Genomic DNA, 19,210 nt, shown 5'->3' with positions numbered 1-19,210 from the left:
CATGAAGCTGAGCAGTAGGACCTAGTGCTGTTGGTGATACCTATAAGAGTATCCCAAGCTCAGGGTGGGAAGGTGGTGGTGAATGGGAAGGGAAAGAGGGCAAATAGATCAGAGTACCAGAGGTGAGTTGCAAGTCAGACACCACTAGAATTATTCCACTAACCATTATCACAGGGTGTATCTTCAGGTAAGTCAACATCAAGCATAAGATCATCATCTTCAAGATCACATGAATCAAGGTTGTTCAAGATGTCCTAAAAAGGAAACAACATGCTGCAAGATGTGTACGTGTGAGCCTGTTTCTTCAGTTTAACAACATGTACACTCGTTTGGGGGGGGGGGGATGTTACAGAAACTCCAGCAACAAAATGTAAAGAAATTCATTAGATACAAGCCTCTTTAAAAAAACTGTTCTGTTCAGGTCGCAAGGAAGTACCAGAACAACTTGCCTTCTTCACCTTTATTACAGTACCAATTTGTTGAGCTGAATTTCAGAAGTAAAGTGGGTTTGGAATCGAGTAAATTGGGTTTGATATTGAGAAAGGACTGAAAAAGAATAAATTCTCCCTATGCTATACTGTTAGTCTGGAACATTTGCACAGTGGTCCATGAAGAGGGACAGAATAATCATTCCAATAGCTTCAGCAGATCCTTTTGCAAAAACGTAGTCCCAGATATGGAAACAAAAATATGAATTCTGACAGCACCTCTCTATGTACTTTTAAAAAGTATTTTCCAGTTTACAGGTATGGCTCTTAAATAAATTCTTACAATTTTATTCATTACAAATCCAACTGCACTGCAGTAAGAATAAATGGAGGATTTACTTTAAAAGTTATCTGATGTGAAATAATGCATATATATCTATCAAGAAAAACTGAGCATTTCTCTGTCTTAATAAATATTCCTCACCGCCTTCGGCATTAAAATAAGAGGGTAAAGTGCAAGACATCATCTTGTAGAATTACATATAAATTAGTGTTATGTGAGTGATATAACCCCTCATACTCTGCTACCCATCAAAATCATATACTTAAGTAAGCAAAGTAAAATTTTGTGTACAGCTGCCTTACAATTGTTACTTTAAAATATGTGACAAAATTGCAGAAATGCTTGGCTGACAATTGAGACAGTTGTACTGTCTCAAGAGTATAAATAAACTAATTTTAATTAGGCCTCCATACAGACAGGCCCAAATAAAGTTGCTTCGGGTCACTTTGGAGGTATGCTGTTTAAATGATGCATGTGTCCTAAGAGTCCAAAAGCTGCGCCAAAGCTGCACTCCAGTCCTTAGGACTGGATTGTGGCTTTGGCACGGCTTCCAGACTTTTAGGATGCATGCATCATCTAAACAGCATACTTCCAAAGTGTCCCAAAGCAGCTTTATTTTGGCCAGTCTGTATGGGGCCATAGAGAGATTTAGGCTATGATGTTGACTTTTGACCTGCCAATTCCTCATGCCACTGTTTCCTGGCACTAGCCACACAATTAACATACCTTTAAGAGAAAAAAAGATGAACTGTTAAAGAAACAAACTTCACAGTGAGGGGGCCAGGAAGAAGAAGTAAAGTATGAGCATGGCTCATCACTGAAGCTACTGTGACAACCATGTTAAGTCAGGGATTTCTTCCAACCTAATAAACTTGCCATCCAATCAGGAAGCAGCAGCAGCCACTGTCATCCTCATGCTTTTGAAGATACAGTATCACTTAACCATCCTCTGACAGATCCTGGTAAGCAAAAAAGCACTGCACAAATGGGGAGGATAGTCCTTGCTGGACTGGAGATGTACTCAACTGGTCAAATATTGTCTATTTGTATGTAACAAGCAATTAACCATTTCTTAGCTGAAATTTCTCTGCACAGGTTAGCAATTTGGGATGCAGGATAGAGCTACCTTTCTTATACAAATTTAGAGGGGAAAACAAGCATAGTAACAATTCATTATGCCAATACAGCAAAGAGGAGGCCGTTATGTTATAGCACTGTTTGCTCAAAATTATTAAAATATGATCTTTACTAAACAAAACAGAAATGAGTCACTAGAAGTTCACTGTTATACAGTATTTTATACTATGCTCTTCCATTTTGTCAAGGAAACTTTTTGCCTATTCCCCCCCAATAGTTTGATCATCATGATAAGACAACACATGCTCAAAATGAGTAACGTTTCTACTTAATAAAACACAACTACACATCTAGATTAAAGGTGTGGGAATATAACGCTAGGTTCCTAGAATCTACAGAATTAAAATTCCATGGCAGTGTGTTTGTGTAGTTTATTCTAACTTCAATGAGATCTACAATGATGAACTTCTCACTTTCTGATCCCACATTCAGACATCACAGTAAACCAGAACTGATTTATCAGGGACTATAGGCCAGAGTTCTGAGCATCATGCTGAACTGATCACAGATGTCTGCCTTGTTAAATTGTTCATATTACTAGGAATGATTGAAGAAAATTTTAAGATATTCTGTGATTCAATAACATCTAAATTAATGTGTCCTATGCATTTATCTTTCTGAGCTCTATATTTGTATACTAGTTCTGCAATGAGACTGTAGTCTAGGATTATTTATTTTAGCATCACTGCTAATCACTAGTTTGTAAAATTTAAATACATCTGTCCTTGCCAGCTTTAGCTTACTCATTTTTGGGGTTCTCAACTACACTTATTTTTGTAGAGTTGTATTTGTCCAGCGTGGCAGGGTGTGACATCTACAGCCCTGCCAAAGGCAGCCTCTAAACTATGAGGAAAAAAGTGTGTGTGTGACACTTTCATATGTTTGGAAGCAAGGTACAGTACAGACAGACAAATTGTTTTGCTGGTTAAGCAGCTTGGGTTTGTTGCACAGCAACAAACATCTTCTATTCTTTTTAGGAATCCAAAAGTCTCTCCTACAACCAATGTCTCTCTTTTGAAATGAGAATATAAATATTATTGAAATAAATAAGAATCTACAAGCATCTTTCAGAGCTCTGGAGTAATATGATCAAACTTTCCAAACGCAAATAATAAAAAGACTAGGTACCAGGTGTTTTACCCCCTGGGTAAGAGGACTGGAACTCTGTATATAACAGCTATAAAGTGCTTGAGCAACAGAAAGATGGAAAGTGACTTCACTTTGCTATAAGTATATCATGTTTATGCTCAAGTCTCAAGGTTTGAAGGAGAGGATTTTCTAATTCTGTCGCTGTACTCCTAGAAGCGTGTTCCACGATGCAAATAGTGGCACAATACTCACTCACTCCAGTAGCCTCTATATGACCCAAACCTTTAAAAACATACTTTGGAGAGTTGGGAAACCCTTCAGAGCAGGTTTTAGTACAAGGTGGGGGGATATCTAAAACTCTGAATGCCACTGCTAATGGATAAGTACCTGAAGCCTATTCGCTTAGCATCACTGATCTAAAATCGAGAAGATCACTACCACTACTAAACAACACACATTGTTCAGGGGGCCCTGATTATCTATAGGAAGACTTCCAATTTTATTCAATTCCCTACTGCCTGAATTGACTATTGACTAAATATGACAAAATTATTGCTATAGTTCGGTAAATATCCTGTAAGATATCAATAAGTTGTTTTCTATTTTAATAAATAAATAAATAAATAAATAAATAAATAAGTCAGAAGTGAATGGCTGTAGTTCACCAACTGCAAAGCAAGAGCTTCCAACTGTATTCTAATAGTTAAGGCCTAAGTAAATCACTTAAGGAGCCCCCTTTCCTTCCTGATGGAATCAGTTCAAGGTCTACCTTCTCAGCATTCCTTGCAAACATGCCAGCAAACAGCAAGCACTAAATGGTTAGGGAGAAGAAAATTAACTTCTGTCCACCTTAGAGAAATTTTAATTCCAAATTAAAATTGCTTTTAACCTAAACCCCATTTTTAAAATATGCTTCTTGCTTAATATTACTAAAGAAATTGTATTAGCTATCTACCTATATAAGATTAGGGAAAAAATTGAAAATGATATAAACAGGGCAACAGAAAAGCCAGAATGTTTTGTTACCTAAAGAGATTATAGAGAATGTATAGAAAGTAAATGTATAGATTGAATTATTTTAAAAAACAAGAACAAATACTTGTTTTGTAAGCTACCTTGGGTCCCATGTTGAGATAAAGGTGGGATGTAAAAATACATAAATAAATAAATACCTCTGCACCTGCAAGCAGTGCAGCGCATTATTCCTATAAAGTGCTATGAGAGGGGCATAATTTATATTTTGTGACTTTTTTGTAAATATAATAAAATATGATAATGAAATCAAAGCTAAAGAACCAATTTATTTATACAACAGTGAAAAGTGGAAAGATGCATTTTCAAGTCCATCAACATCTACGTTCTGTTAAAAGCATAAAATATACTGGCAGACATGAATTATGGTTGTTTATGTCCCCATTTCAGGACGCACAAGATACCTGGTTCTTCACTTAAATAGATGTCCATGTTCAAAAAGTAATATGCATGCTTGTCTTTTGTATAGTAATACAAAATATAATGATTGCTGTTTTAATCTACATAAATGGGGCCACTATTGCATTTGATGACAGTCTCTAGAGACAGCTTTCTAGAGGAAATTTTCAACTAGAATGTAACTTAGAAATGTTCAGCAACTGCTAGGTAACAGGTATTTAGCACAATGCTAATTATGGAAAGTTTACAAAAGCAGTCAACAACTCTGTAGCCCCCATTAAAAACTGAAGTATAAATAGCTAAAAATATCTGCACTCTGCTGTATGTTTTTCACATCTCATTACATAAGAATACAGAAAACATGTGAAAGTAGCCATCCCATCAAGACTTGATTATTTAAACCAGGAGACTATTACCCGGTGCTGCCCTCTAGCCTCTTTTAGTGAATTTACCAAAGAAATACAGGGAAATGTTCAGCAGACCATAGAAATTAACCAGTTTTTTAAATAAAGTTCAAAGTTCCCTTGTAAGGACTAATTTTATTTTATTAATACTATGAAGTATGACCATGAAAACGCCTGACCTTTTCATACAACTCAGAGAATGTATTAAGGAATTTACAAATTACTGAGCAACTAAATACTCAGTAAATAATTTCTTTTGTCTTGTACTTGAAACATGCTATAAGGAAAACACTATCACACCCTTCAACTTCATTCATTGTTTCATAAACTGAACAAGAGAGTTAATGGGTGCTGTTTTATTTTGGAAAACTACAGGTATCACTAACAGAATAAGGTATTAAATCAAATTGCTCCTTCCATCACAAAGCTGGAAACATATCCTGGGTCACATGTTGAAAAACTTCCACTACATCTGTCCAGCTCTACAATCTGCCTCCGTGTTCCAGATCCAATGAACACAAAAAAGACTACTTTCCATCCAACTGAGGAACAGCAGCACCTCTGATATCAGCATGTCTCATCATTTTTATGTGGGTCTTTGTGATCATGCTTTCTGTGCAAACTGATACTGTCTTGTCCACTACATATTGTTTTGTCCACTACATAGTGAACCAAGGGAACATTTGTGATACCCTTAATTGAAACTAGTCCTTGCCAGAGTCCACAAGAAGTGATTTTTAACCTCTTAGTGGATTTGGACAAATAAGTGATTTGGAGAGTAGCTTTGTATGCTCTAACAAAATTAATCTCAAACACATGTTTGAACAAAGTGTGACATCTACAGCTCCACTAGCTTGCCCTTACTAATTATTGAAAAACTGGCTTGACTAATGAGCCACTGAACGCTTACAACCTTAATCCAACTAAGACATGTTTTAAAATCTACACTGGTGATGTAGCTCCACTGGTCCTGATTTTGAAGGAAGAGAGAGTGGAGAAGCATTACAAAGTATCTAGATCAATTAGTAGTTGAATCAAAATTGTAAACCAGCACATATTTTCCAATCAATTCATGACTTGACAACGGTAGAAACAGCGGTTGAAACAGGTCTTCAGACATTACTGAATAGAAATTTGTATGGGAAGACTTAAATTCTAGTATAATTCAGAATACTGCAAAGGTCAACTTTTTGACATAGCACATAATCAACTTGAATCTTTAGTGTACTAACCATGTGTAGAGGACAGGGCTCAAAACAAGCCTGTTCCCTCCCCTTCCTCGCCTCATGTGCAGACAGTGCAACAGGGCATTATAGGAAATAGAGGCCTCTTACAGACTGCCAAAATAAAGCTGCTTCGGGTCTCTTTGGAGGTATGCTGTTTAAATGATGCATGCATCCTAAGAATCCGGAAGCTGCACCAAAGCTGCACTCCAGTGCTTAGGAATGGAGTGTGGCTTTGGCGCGACCTCTGGACTCTTAGGACCCATGCATCATTTAAATAGCATACCTCCAAAGAGACCCGAAGCAGCTTTATTTTGGCAGTCTGTAACAGGCCAGAGATCTCTTTCCACCTTTTCTATCCTCCTCCAGCTCTTCATCTAGCATGCATTACAATTCACTCATGAGCCAAGTAACTGACTCACATTAGGCTCACATGCCGACAGGAGAATCAGACCATCTATAGGTTTTTGGCTTTATAGAAAGTTATTACAAAACAAATGTTAAGTAATATTTTTCTCTTCTTTAACAATTAAAATCAAATGAAAACATTTATTCAGTTAATCAACAAGAAAACAAAGTAATCTATTAAAATTCCTTGTACTACATTAATTAGCGATTACAAGAGCCAATGTAATCATAGTTTATTTAACACACTGCTTAAAGCAAACCATAAAAATTACATTAAATGTTTAAACGGGACAGCTTTTTTTCCATGAGTAGTGATACTCCAATTTTACAAAGGGAACATGTATTGTAAATTATCATTACCTACTATACTGTAATCTTAATTACTTGTTCTCTCTGTTCATTTTCCTTTCGACATTCTTTATTAACACTGCAAGCCTTACAGGTTAATTGCACTCTGAATTCTCTATAAAACCTTTAGTTTATATCACACACCATACAAAGAACTGAAGTAAGCAAGCTGTACTTACTATACTATTCATTTCTGAAGAGTCGTAACTTCCACATGGATGGACACTGCCAATGGGCTCCAAACCTTCTTCATCCCACATATATGTCCCATCCGAGCTATCAGATGGAGAAAGCTCAAAGGAGGAGCCAGCCCTGTAGTCCATGTCGGAGGAAATCACATTGTTTCCAGCAGGATGCTTTGCACTTTCACTCTTATCATCTATTAGTTAAACAAAATCAAAGAAATCAGAAATATACATAAACTCATACTTTTTTCCAGTATTTCTGTGCTCATCAAGGAGCCAAACATCATGCCAAACAGTACAATACAGTAAAATAAAAAATTATAAATTCCTCAGCATTTATTAAGATATGCAAATTAAAACAGCAAACCATACAAAAATATGAGAAAATTAAAACACTGACAAAACAGTAATTTAAAAAGAGAGAGGACTTTGTAATTCTGATTATTTGCTGCTGTGCAACTCTCATGTAGTTGAGAAGACTAGATCTTTTCTTTCCCTTGCTCTTTCTTCTTTCCCCCTTTCCCAAATATATTATTTTTTTTATTGAAACATTTGACTGTGTTGTTTTAAAGAGGAATTTCTAACCTATCCATAGAAGAACTGAATAGCTGTAAAACTAATGTCATGGGATTTTCACAATGTTTTTTAAAGTCCTGCATTTCAGTTGGACTGAAAGAATAAGTCCTTACCTGAAGGACTTATAATACACAACTGGTCAGATTAGGGTATGTTAGGAGCTTCATCCTGTTGGCAAACTATCAAAAACTATTTCCTTGGGGAAGCCTTGTTAAAGAGGATCTGCTAGTACATTAATTCATCCTGTCTTCCAGAGCAGTAACATGGGCCCAAAACACAAAGACAAAAAGCACTGGCTTTGGGCCAATCCAAGGGTGTGGTATGCAGATGACACACACACACACACACACACACGGATCAGCCAGAAGTTGTACTGAGGCCACCTAAGGAGGCCCAAACTCAGCCGCAAAAGGAACAGGGGGGAAAAACGCTGCTTGCTCGCAGTCCGTTGTGATTACCACTGTCTCACTCGGCTCAGGGCTCTGCCCGCTCCAAGCCAAGGAATAATAAGACCAGTTGATTTCCTTGGGTGCAAATAATACACACACTTAATTGTTATAAAATTCAGTACAATTTAAGATACACCTAACTTTGCGTAAACTGCCTTCACTGTTTGTACAATGGATTTACAGCTGCATTTTTCCCCAGTTGTACATCAATGCTAAGAATCCAAATACTAAGCTTTCAGGAATCATAACAAAAAGAGGCATAGACAATTTCACAATTGCATGGATATGAGGGATGTTAACCAAGGATCTAGCCCCCAGTCACCCCTCTGTGACCCTTGATATCAAATTAATATCAAACAGGGAAGTTGTCAGCAAGCATCCAAAAGGGGGCTCCCCAGAGCAGGAAACCAGCCACACGGCCCCACATTGGGATACATGGATGGATCAGCATGAGAGAAGCCCAAGGCACTTATCCATGATGGGATCTCTCAGGATTGGAATCTGTATTATCTTTCACTAAGGAAATCGAGATACTGAGCTGGACTTGGATATTGTTTGAATACAGGAGACATAGGGAGTTTCATTCTTGGAATAAAACTCTTTTTGTCTAAGTACACTCATGCCGATTGTCTTGATGGTTTTGCACATTGCACCCCATTCTTCTCCCTGGGAAAGTCGCCAAGCCTTTCAACTCCTGAAACACTCCTGACACACTTCTTGCCTTGTGCCCAGACAATAGCAAAGCGGTCTAGTTTGAAGCCAGAAATAACTGTTAGATTTCAGCTGGTCACTTCAGTAGTTGCCTACCCCACGTCACTGGTGCCTACTGAGCTATCCGCATTCCGGTAAGCCCACAATCAGAGCTACACTTTGCGTCACTACAGTATTTCCTTAGTCACCTTGCAACTCGCTATTACCTACTAGATTTACATCATTAGTTCTTGTGAGTGAGAGTGAGAGTGTGTGCTTTTGAGTATGAATTCCTTTTTCATTAAGCTAATTTGGAAACAGCCTCTGGAGTTCTCTGGGTTTGGAACTGTTATATATAAAGGCAGAAATCCTGGCTTCCTGTTACTGAACCCTTCTCATTGCTTCCTATTGAGCTAAATTAATTTACCCATTGAATTTAATTTGTGGGGTCCTGTTGGGACTTCCTGCAATTTAGGTAACGGAGGTACAAACTGCTCTATCATTGATCCCACCAATTCTTAGAATTAGCTTTTTAGAGCCAACTTTCGTAAAACCTTTATAGGTATAATTTGCTAATGAGTGTTGAAATCAAAAACGAGGCAAAAATTGGAGTCCAAGGAAAAATGAGTCCAAGGAAAAACTTATTTTGGCCTCAATACAATGGTACAGTTGCACAAGCATGAGGCCCATTTAACTGCTAGAAATGAACCAGCAAGGAGAAACCCAGTGATTGTCTAAAAAAGGTTGTACAACTATTTCAAGCAGAAATAGCATGTACAGTGGGTCCTCTCCTTAGGCAGGGGATCCATTCCAGATCCCCCCACATAAGGGAAAATCTGTCTATGCTCATGCCCCATAGGAAATAATGGGGCGCGTGTATGTGGCGGTGCAGCGTGTGCACCACAGGCATGTGCGTCATTGCTGTTCTCCCCACGCGGCTTCCGCGTAAGCTGGAAGCTGCGTAAAATGCATCTGCGCATGGCTGGTGCAAATTGTACACTGCCTCTTGCATTGCCCTTTGCAAAACTGTTAAATCCAGTTAAAGTCCAGGTTTTTTGCTCCCCTAGTGTAACTTTGGATGTACAACCAAGTCTTCTAAAACTGGATTGAGCCATCTCTTATGTACTCTAATTCAGATATACCTTTGAAAGAATATGAAGAATTTACCAATTTGTAATTCACAATCTAACTTTCAAGTCCTTAACAGTGCAATCCTATATATGTCTTCTCAAAAATAAGTCCCCCTGTGTTCAATGATACTTACACTCAGAAAACTGGATCTAGGAGTTGCAGCTCAAGAAATGACAAACAATGTATAGCAGCAAATAGAAAGGAGACAAACTCCACATGGTGTTAAATGATCAACTGTTTATTTTTTTTAATAAACGCTATATGTTTTGGCCTATACAGAAGCAGGCATTTTTCAAGGGTTAAGAACAAAACAGATTATAGATATTGGAAAAAGATAGGACAACACTAAATTAATTGTCTTCCTTAAAAACTGTAAAATTGACACTGGACCATCTAACAGCACGTGGAGCTTGTCTCCTTTCTATTTGCTGCTGTATATACACATGGTTTTCAGTACTCTCTTTACCAAATTATGTATATGGACTGCAGTCTATTAAATGACAAAAGAATAGTAGCAACGTCTTTATGGACACCACATAAATATAACATATCATATATATTATCATACAGTAAGATTTTTTTCTTATCTAAAAAGAAAAAACACCAATATTTACCAGACACGTGTATATCCAGCCATTCATCAGAATTACAGCTGGGTTTTTCAATTTCTTTAAGAGACACATGTTTATCTAATGATACTCCATCCCCATGTTCCAGCTCTTGAACAGGAACCTCCTCTTCTCGGATTCTTATTGTTCTGTTGGGATCTTCTAAATCTATGAAGTCATCACTGAAGTCTTCACTCAGATCATTTTTCTCAGAAGAGGACAAGGAGGATATAGATATTTCATCGACATCACCATCCATGCATATTTTACAGCCACTTTCTACAAAATTATTATGTACAGCTTCTCCATCTTTTGTTCTTTCACAATCTTGTGAACCTTTTGCGTCAGTACTTCCAGCTGCATTGTTTGAAACTGAGTCTTCTACTGTGCAGCTTCCGGTATCTTTACTTCTACTGCCATCCACAGGGATCTTTCTACCCAAATTCGGATTGCTGGGCTTCAATAATGAAGGGCGCCCTGTCCTAAATCTGAGAGAAGGTGCCTCTCCAGATCCATTTGAGAGTGGCTGTTTCTTCAAACCAGGAGGCAATAAAGTAGCATATGTTCTAACAAAACCATACCTTAAAGGTTCATTACCATTGGGCACATCCAGCTGCCGTAAACTTCTTGACAAGAGATTTGATCTCTGAGATGTTCTAATAGCTAGGTGTTGGTTTTGATAAGGCCTTGTAAGATCCACAGCTCTATTAAAAGAATGTGACCTGGTCAGGGATGTAGGGGTCAAAAGAGAGCTTTGAATGGAATGTGAAAAGCTTTGTGACCTAACCATTTTTTCACAAGAAGATTTAACATTGTCTGTTGACTGTGATAGACTCTCCCCTGAGCTGCTCCTGGGGGCAGTACAATTTCCTCTACCCTTCTGCAATCCTACAGTTGGCTGACTTCCACAAATTCCATTTAGGTGTGATTTTGGAGCATTAAGTCCAGAATATGAAGTTCTACCTAACAATGTACTTTTGGTAAATGTAGCTGAACTAGAAAGCCCAGACAAACACTTTTGGTTTAATTCTTCTGTAGATGAAACAAGCATGCTATTTTGTTTTGCTGTTTTGGAAAAGGAACTATTTGAACCCACCCTGAGCACTTCTTTATCAACTGCTCTGTCAGACTTAGAGCATTTTTCAGAATCAGTCAATCTTTCGTTGGAATTCTGGCAGGAGCTAGATTCACTACTGATCTGCTCACCCAGTTGGTGCTTATTTGATTTTCGCCAGTTAAAAGAGAAGGAAGACATATTAATAGTGCCATTGTGCTTGCTGAACTTTTTATCAATGCTCTGAGTATTCCCTGATAAATTAAGAGCTGTTCCATTTGAAACTGTCTGAAGGATATTCCCAGCAGGTTTTGTTCCATACTTTGGTAACCTGGAGACCAAGGATGTTCTGATATGATTTTTATCTTCCATGAGCTATAGTCCATCCATGAGATATAGTGCTCTAACACTCTTTAACTCTGCAGAGAGAACAGAGAAAGAGAAAGAGATTAATAGCAGCATACATGTGGATATTATAGAAGCACACAGTAGATTATTTATAATAAATGTCATGCCCAAAAATGTCTTCTTATTGTTAACTGCCTTTGAGTTGACTTCAACCCATGATGACCCTGTGAATGAGAGACCTCCAAGTTACCCTATCCTCAACAGCCCTACTCAGCTCCTGCAGATTCATGGTCATGGCATCTTTTATTGAGTCTATCTATCAAGAATGTGACCTTCCTCTTTTCCTACTGCCCTCACTTTACCAAGCATTATAGTCTTTTCTAGTGAGTCATTTTTTCTTTTGATGTGGTGAAAGTATGACACATCAGTTCAGTCATCTTTGCTTCCAGCGAGAGTTAGGGCCTGATCTCATCTAGGACACATCCATTGGTCTTTTTAGCAGCATCAGTATTCTCAGAACTCTTCTCCAGTACTATAGCAAAGCATTTTATTGCATAGATCACAAGACACTATGGGTCACTCTTAAAGAAATGGGTGTGCTACAACATTTGAGTATTCTATACTCAGGACAAGAGGTTACGGTCAGGACAGAATATGGAGAAATAGAATGGTTTCCGATTGGAAAGGGGTCAGGCAAGGCCATATTCTATCCCCGGTCTATTTAATTTGTATGCTAAGAACATCGCACTAAATGAAGGAGGGAACTCAGAGGAGGGTAGTTTGAAAATTGGAAGAAAGAAAATAAACAATCTAAGAAATGCAGATGACACCATAATATTAGCAGAAAATATCAGAGATCAGAGAAAGACGTCTACGCATTCATGTTGGAATTTGTTTAAAAGGAACAAATATTTCAACTGGAGACCAACTAAAACTCTCAAATACAAACAACTTTACTACAATTTTCAGGAGGAAGAGGGACAGTAATACAAGAAGTGGATAATAATATCTAACATATACTATATGATAACTTCGTGGCAAATTTGGTATTAAATTTCACATCTGGGTGAAAACTGTGCCCCTTAATGCTTGAATGGGTGTAGGTTTCATCAGAACAAATAGTACTGTACATCTAAAATCTTCAGAAGTGACTCTATGGGCTGCAGACAATACACATCCTTGGTTTCACATTAAGACATCTATTAAAATGTTGCTCTGAGCATTCTAAATTCCAGCTCATAACTGACTGCCATTCTCTCAGCACCTTGTTATAGTGTTCATGCTGAATAGGTGCTCTTCTCTGATCGTGAATCCACATGCAGCTATTTTCCCAAAGAAATTTCTAATGTTTTCAAGCACTTTGTGAGAACAGCTATATCTTATCTACCCATTTCTAAGATATTAAGAACCCCAGTAAAATGATATTGTTTCATTAACTGATGATATTCAGTACACAAAGTAGACTCAGCTGTATCATATAGAAGTAAACAAAATTATTTTGGCAAAATGGACTGATAGACTGTCAGTTTATGCATTACAGTTCCTCTCTATAAAAATGCAGAATTAATTTCCATGGCTGTAAGAAAACCAGAATTGATGTTTTGCAAGCATATCTGGTGACTTCTTAAAGACTGTTTAAAATTGCATACTAAATATGAGAATAACCAACAAAATAGAAATATTTTGGTATTGGATATTACATAATTTACATAATTTTGTTGTCTCAAATTCTGTGTTTCTATAAAATATTTTTATGTTTGTACAATGTATGCATTCATGTTTTTTATGGCCTGCAATGGACACTGAGAAGAGATGATGATGTAGTATCTATTACAACAATACACATGCCTACTACAATAAAACTAATACAGCTATTAGTTTGTGTTGCTCTATGGCTAGAAGGTAAATTTTTTACCCATAAAGACACTTTTTTAAAAATAGAATTATTCTACATAATAATTAGAAATAATTCTGTATTGCAATGAATTGTTATCATTTGCTTCTTGTCACTAAGATTAATAAGCATATTCTGATCATGGGTCATTGGAAACTCTACAAATCCTCACCATAATCTTTTACAGCAAATATACAAGAATCAGCTGCAAAAATACATTCATACTTTAGAAACAAATTCATAAAGAGAGATGGTAATAAGGTACCAAATTTCTTGTTACATTAATATATATCTTATCTATGCTAAGGATTAAAAATATAACTACTAAATTAGATCAAGCTTTTCAGTTTACAGACAAATGGCAACAGTCAAATCAATCTCCAACCAATATATTTGCTGTAGTTTCCAGCTGGTTATGACCTACATCTGTGCCTGTAAAATATAGGTCACATGAAAAAAGTCATTTAATTTGATGAAGCTTTGCGAATAGTTATTCAGTATTCAGCTATTTTCAACCTGCATTTCCTTCTTTTATTTCTACTAGTTACCTTATCCATTGTAGAATTATGCAGAGGAACTGTATGGCAGCAAAGGCAACACCCAGAATCCACACCAGACAGAACTGGGGTGTGTCTGCATCACTATGCCTAAAGGAATAGAAACTGATCACAGTTTTTACCCACCTCGAACAAGCTAGTTGTGTGTAGTGCTTTCAAGTAGCCTGTCAACATACAGTGACTTCATGAATTTCATAGCAATTTCTTAGACAAGGAATACTGAGAGACGGTTTTGCCAGTTCCTTCCTCTGAAATAGTGGCTTCTGCACCTGGTACTCATTAACAGCCTCCCAGCCAAGTGCTAACCAGAGCTAATCCTGTTTAGTTTCCAAGATCAGACAGGATTGGTGCCTTTAGGGTGCTGGCTTGTTAACCATCACACTAACCATAAAATTAAAATATCTCTTTTCTAACAGCCTATGAAGTCAGTTCTCATAAAGTTATAGTATTCCTGATATTTAGGTGTGTTTTAACAAAAAAGCCAAACAATCCTCAAATCAAGGTTGACTTTGACTTCTGTTCCTCAAGAATTTATAATCTATTATGCGTATTTGAATATCAGTGCTTGAATTACTAAAATACTGACAACAATGGTTATTAAACTATTGGATCATTTATTTAAGCTAGTCAAAAGAAGAAATGTTTACAAAATCAAAATTAAAAGTCTGAGACGGCACTGTGATCAAACTAAATTACTTATACTTGAAGTGCAATCAGTGATGTGCAATAACCATTTCATCTCGGTATGGACCACACTTCTCTTTTGTAGGCTTTAGTCCTACATACTTGTAAAGATAAAGGTAATGTCTATCATAACCGATTGTAGGGGGTGGTGCTTATTCTAAGCCAAAGAGCCAATGTTGTCTGGGAACTGCTCTGGTGGTCATGTGGCCAGCATGACTCCACCAAGCACTCTTATCGTCCCACTGAGAAGTAGTACCTATTTATCTACTTGCATTTGCATGCTTTCGAACTGCTAGGTTTTCAGAAGCTAGGACTAGTGACCGGAGCTCACCCCATCATGCAGCACCTAGGCCTCAAACTGCCAACCTGTCGATCTTGGAATCAACAGTCAGCGTCTTAACCACTTGAGCCAATGCATCCCATTACTTGAATGTAAATTCTACTGAAGTCAGTAGATAGCACTTCCACAGTAATTAGATATTCAGGACATCAATTAAACTCTCATTGCTTCCCTTCAACATTACATTTAGTTCTTCATCACTGCCTCAGGTCTGTTCTACTTCAGACAATTGTAAAACTTATAACAGGAAGACATTTCTAGGCAATGAGATACTTCCAGGCAATGGGACAGTATATTACAGGCCTTCCTGTGCTATGAATGGAAATGTGGTGATGAAACTGTTTACAAACAAGTCTTCACTAACTATTCTATAATCATTTGCTCAAGAGAAGCAGCAGAAATTGATTTTTAGCAGTCTATAAGCAAACCAAATATCTATTAACATTTCAAATTTAGGAAACACCAGATAAAATGTAACAGAATATATGAAGGTTTATATCTATAACAGTAACCCATAATCCAATAAATTGCTATTTGTTTTGCATCAAAATGAACATTTAACCCTGAATAACTGAACAAGTTAATTCCACTGTAAGTTTAAAAACAACTACAGTAGAGTTTCGATTATCTGACATAAATGGGCCGGGTGATAGTTGGATAACCGAAAATGTCAGATAACTGAGACTCTACTCTAGTTAGTTGCCCAACTATCAATCACCAGAATGCTTAGTTCTTTGAATAAGTTAATTCTTACCATTATATATTGTATCCATTTTAATACATTAATAAGTATGTTGTTAACCATGTTTGCTCCCAGTATTATATTTCCTGTTTTTCTCTCATTCATTTAACACAATTGAGAACTGTTAGAAAGCTGTTTTCTTCTATGAGTTATTTGGTTCTGCTTCGGACTACTTTGGATCACCCATCTCTTAACTCTAATAAAGGATGCCACCGGAACAACCTGCCTTGAAGCACTGGTGAACTGCTATCAACAGGTTATCTATTATCCAACGAACAGTACTGTTTCTTATTTTGCAGTGAATGTCTTTTCAATATCAACTTATTAATATTGAAGAACATTTATATATTTCCAAAGTCAACCATGCAGGTATCTATTGTAATTAACTGGCATGAGGTTGGGAAGCCATTGTGGATGAGAATCTCCATTATCTAAAATACTTACCACGCTCCAGAAAAATAAAATTAAAATAATTGGAAATTATCTCATGCCCCCCCCCCCCCCCACATACCATAAAAAATATGTACACAGCATCAACAAGTGCTAACTCTGGATCACAAGGGATAACTATTGGTGCCGCCCACTTCCCTTCATATAATATAAGGAGTAGCCAGAGGGAAATTCTGTGGATGTTATGATTTGTCCTCAGAAAGGACCATATTTACTTCATTTTTTCCCTCTCTGTTCACCAGATTCCTGATGCCTGCAGATTCTTCTCATTTCTAATTACTGAACCAAGTTCAAGTCATTACCAGCTGACCTATTGGCACAGGAGAAGTAACTGCAAAACTGGAAGTAAAAGCAAGTTGAAAGGGAAGATTCTGGCATCCTTGGTTGCTGTAATTAACACTATGTTACAAAGCAATAGAGTTACTAATGATGCTATTATCTCCAGCAGACAATCTCAGTGCAGATAAATATTGCACTTTAATACATGGAGTAATAGTATGCTACAGGCCACTGAACTGGAGTAATCACTTATTCCCTATTCTTAAGCAGGTCTGCTATTGCAGAAAATCATATGACCAGGCCCTTACAATGTTATGTCACACATGTTTCTCAAAAGGAAGCCTCATTATGCTCAAGGGCATTTACTCTGCTAAGTGTATATATGGGCTTGCAGCCTTACAATACAATCCTGTGCACCTTTATTGGATATAAATTCCACCAAAATCCAGTGAAATATATTTACTTTAAGTCTGCTAACTGCAGCCTTCATTGTTATAAATTACATTGTGCCTTAAATATTAATGGACAATTTAATATACTATGTGTGTACTTTTAGTGATCCTAAGAAAATTCACGCCAGCCAAATTAATGCAGTATAGTTTACTTCAGAGCACTTAGTTAAAAAGGATTGCATGACACTATTTGAACATTCTCCCATCTAGTATCTAATCTCATCAGCTAAATTCACTTAACGCTGGACAGTATTACTTCACTGAGCATTCCTATGAAGTGGGACATTTACTTCGCCTTCATCATACCAAATCAAGAAAAGGCAAAAGTATTTCAATACTAACACAGATCACAAAATGGTGTTTCCAAATTACATTGTCTTCCAGAATCCAAAGATACTAATATTTTCAAAGAGAGGGGCAGGAAGAACTGCAGGCAGACTTTTGCTTGCTCCTACAGATATCATATCATCCTGCAGATCAACCCTACTGATAAACCACAGCAGCATCTGCAACATGGTAGTTGAAGTCAAGCTTTATCATGAGAGAGAAATACTTATACCCCAAAATGTGGTGGATTAATAAGACTGTGTGATTTAAAGTTATAAACTGTGAAAGTACAATCCAAAGAGCAAAGAATATAACATTTATAATTTGAAATTATGTTTGCTTGTTTTTTTTAACTGCAATACAATCCTCCAAAGAAGAAGAAGGGGGGGGGGGGGTCACTGACGGATGTAAATGAAAGGAGGAGTTGCAAATTTTTCCTTATTGTTTCCCCAGACATCCTTAGGTTTTGGGGGGATCCAAATTATTATGTATTGTAGCAAAACAAGTATTAACCAAAGAATTACATCGGTAACTAGTCTAGTAGAGAATCAATTAGTTCATTTGTAGGAAGTAAATCCTAAGCCTACACACACCAGGGCTATCTGAGGAAGTAGACTGAAGTCTACGAAAGCTCATGCTGCCAAATTTTTCTTTCAGTGAGTCTCAAAGGTGCTACAAGATCAGGGCTATCTTCTGTTCTATTGGACAATATGTGATGGGACCTGTGAGGCAGCTGAAAGAGTAGGAAACTTACGTTTTCGAAACTTCCTTATTTTAGCTAGATGCTAGTTAACTATGGCCTCAAACAGTTGGCTCAAAAGGGCTGTCATCAGGCCAACCATGACACACACACACGGATTACTCTGAGGCTGAGTGGAGAAGATGCCAGGGCCGCCAAATGCAGCCCAAAACCAGTCACACAAAGAGTGGTTTCTTATTTTATGTATTTACTTATTTATTTAATATGCTACCTTTCTCCTTGGAGGGATCCAAGGCGGCTCACAAATAAAACATTTAAAAACTCAATAAAATTCAAAACAATTAAAAAGATCTACAACCAATATAAAACCACACAAAAATATACAAAAGTTAAAAACAAACTAAAAACCCACCTGTTCCATAAAAAACACCCTGCTATGCATTATATACCAAATGCCTGCCTGCATAAAAACATTTTTACTTGCCAGCGAAAGGCCAGCACAGAGGGGGCTAGTCTAGCTTCCCGCAGAAGGGGGTTCCTCGGGGGCAACGGGGGGGGGGGGGGACCATCAAGAAGGTTCTCTCTCGAGTCCTTACCAGGTGAGCCTATGATGGTGGTGGAACCAAGGAAAAGCCTTCTCCTGAGGATCTTAAGGCTGTAGCAGGTTCATATGGGGAGATACAGGGCCTAAACAGACAGGCCAAAATAAAGTTGCTTTGGGTCACTTTGGAGGTATGCTGTTTAAATGACACACACATATTCAAAGGCCAGAAGCTGTGCCAAAGCTGCACTCCAGTCCTTAGGACTGGCCTCTTTGGATGTATGCATCATTTAAGCAGTACACTTCCAAAGTGGCCCAAAGCAGCTTTATTATTAAGCTTTATTTATATAGCGCTGTAAATTTACACAGTGCTGTACATACAATCTTTTAAT

The 19,210-nt window shown here is 37.4% G+C and overlaps 1 protein-coding gene across 4 annotated transcripts in view; it reads right to left on the bottom strand.

Annotated features, from left to right (window-relative positions):
- CCSER2 (coiled-coil serine rich protein 2) overlaps positions 1 to 19,210 on the bottom strand; it is a 63,622-nt gene that overhangs the window by 35,898 nt on the left and 8,514 nt on the right. For all 4 annotated transcript variants that reach the window (XM_089510574.1, XM_089510575.1, XM_089510576.1 and 1 more), the window contains exons 3-5: positions 10,457 to 11,923; positions 6,991 to 7,190; positions 164 to 254 (exon numbers count right to left, since the gene is read on the bottom strand). In XM_089510574.1, the coding sequence (XP_089366700.1) occupies positions 164 to 254; positions 6,991 to 7,190; positions 10,457 to 11,876 (1,711 nt within the window). In that variant the 5' untranslated portion in view covers positions 11,877 to 11,923. The remainder of the gene's footprint in view (positions 1 to 163; positions 255 to 6,990; positions 7,191 to 10,456; positions 11,924 to 19,210) is intronic.

Source organism: Sceloporus occidentalis, unplaced genomic scaffold, assembly GCF_023333645.1.
Source record: "Sceloporus occidentalis isolate IW3139 unplaced genomic scaffold, rSceOcc1.0.p SCAF_2, whole genome shotgun sequence".
NCBI classification, from domain to species: Eukaryota; Metazoa; Chordata; class Lepidosauria; order Squamata; family Phrynosomatidae; genus Sceloporus; species Sceloporus occidentalis.
The sequence above is the reverse complement of the archived record's forward strand: the minus strand, read 5'-3'. Positions and strand labels throughout refer to the sequence as shown.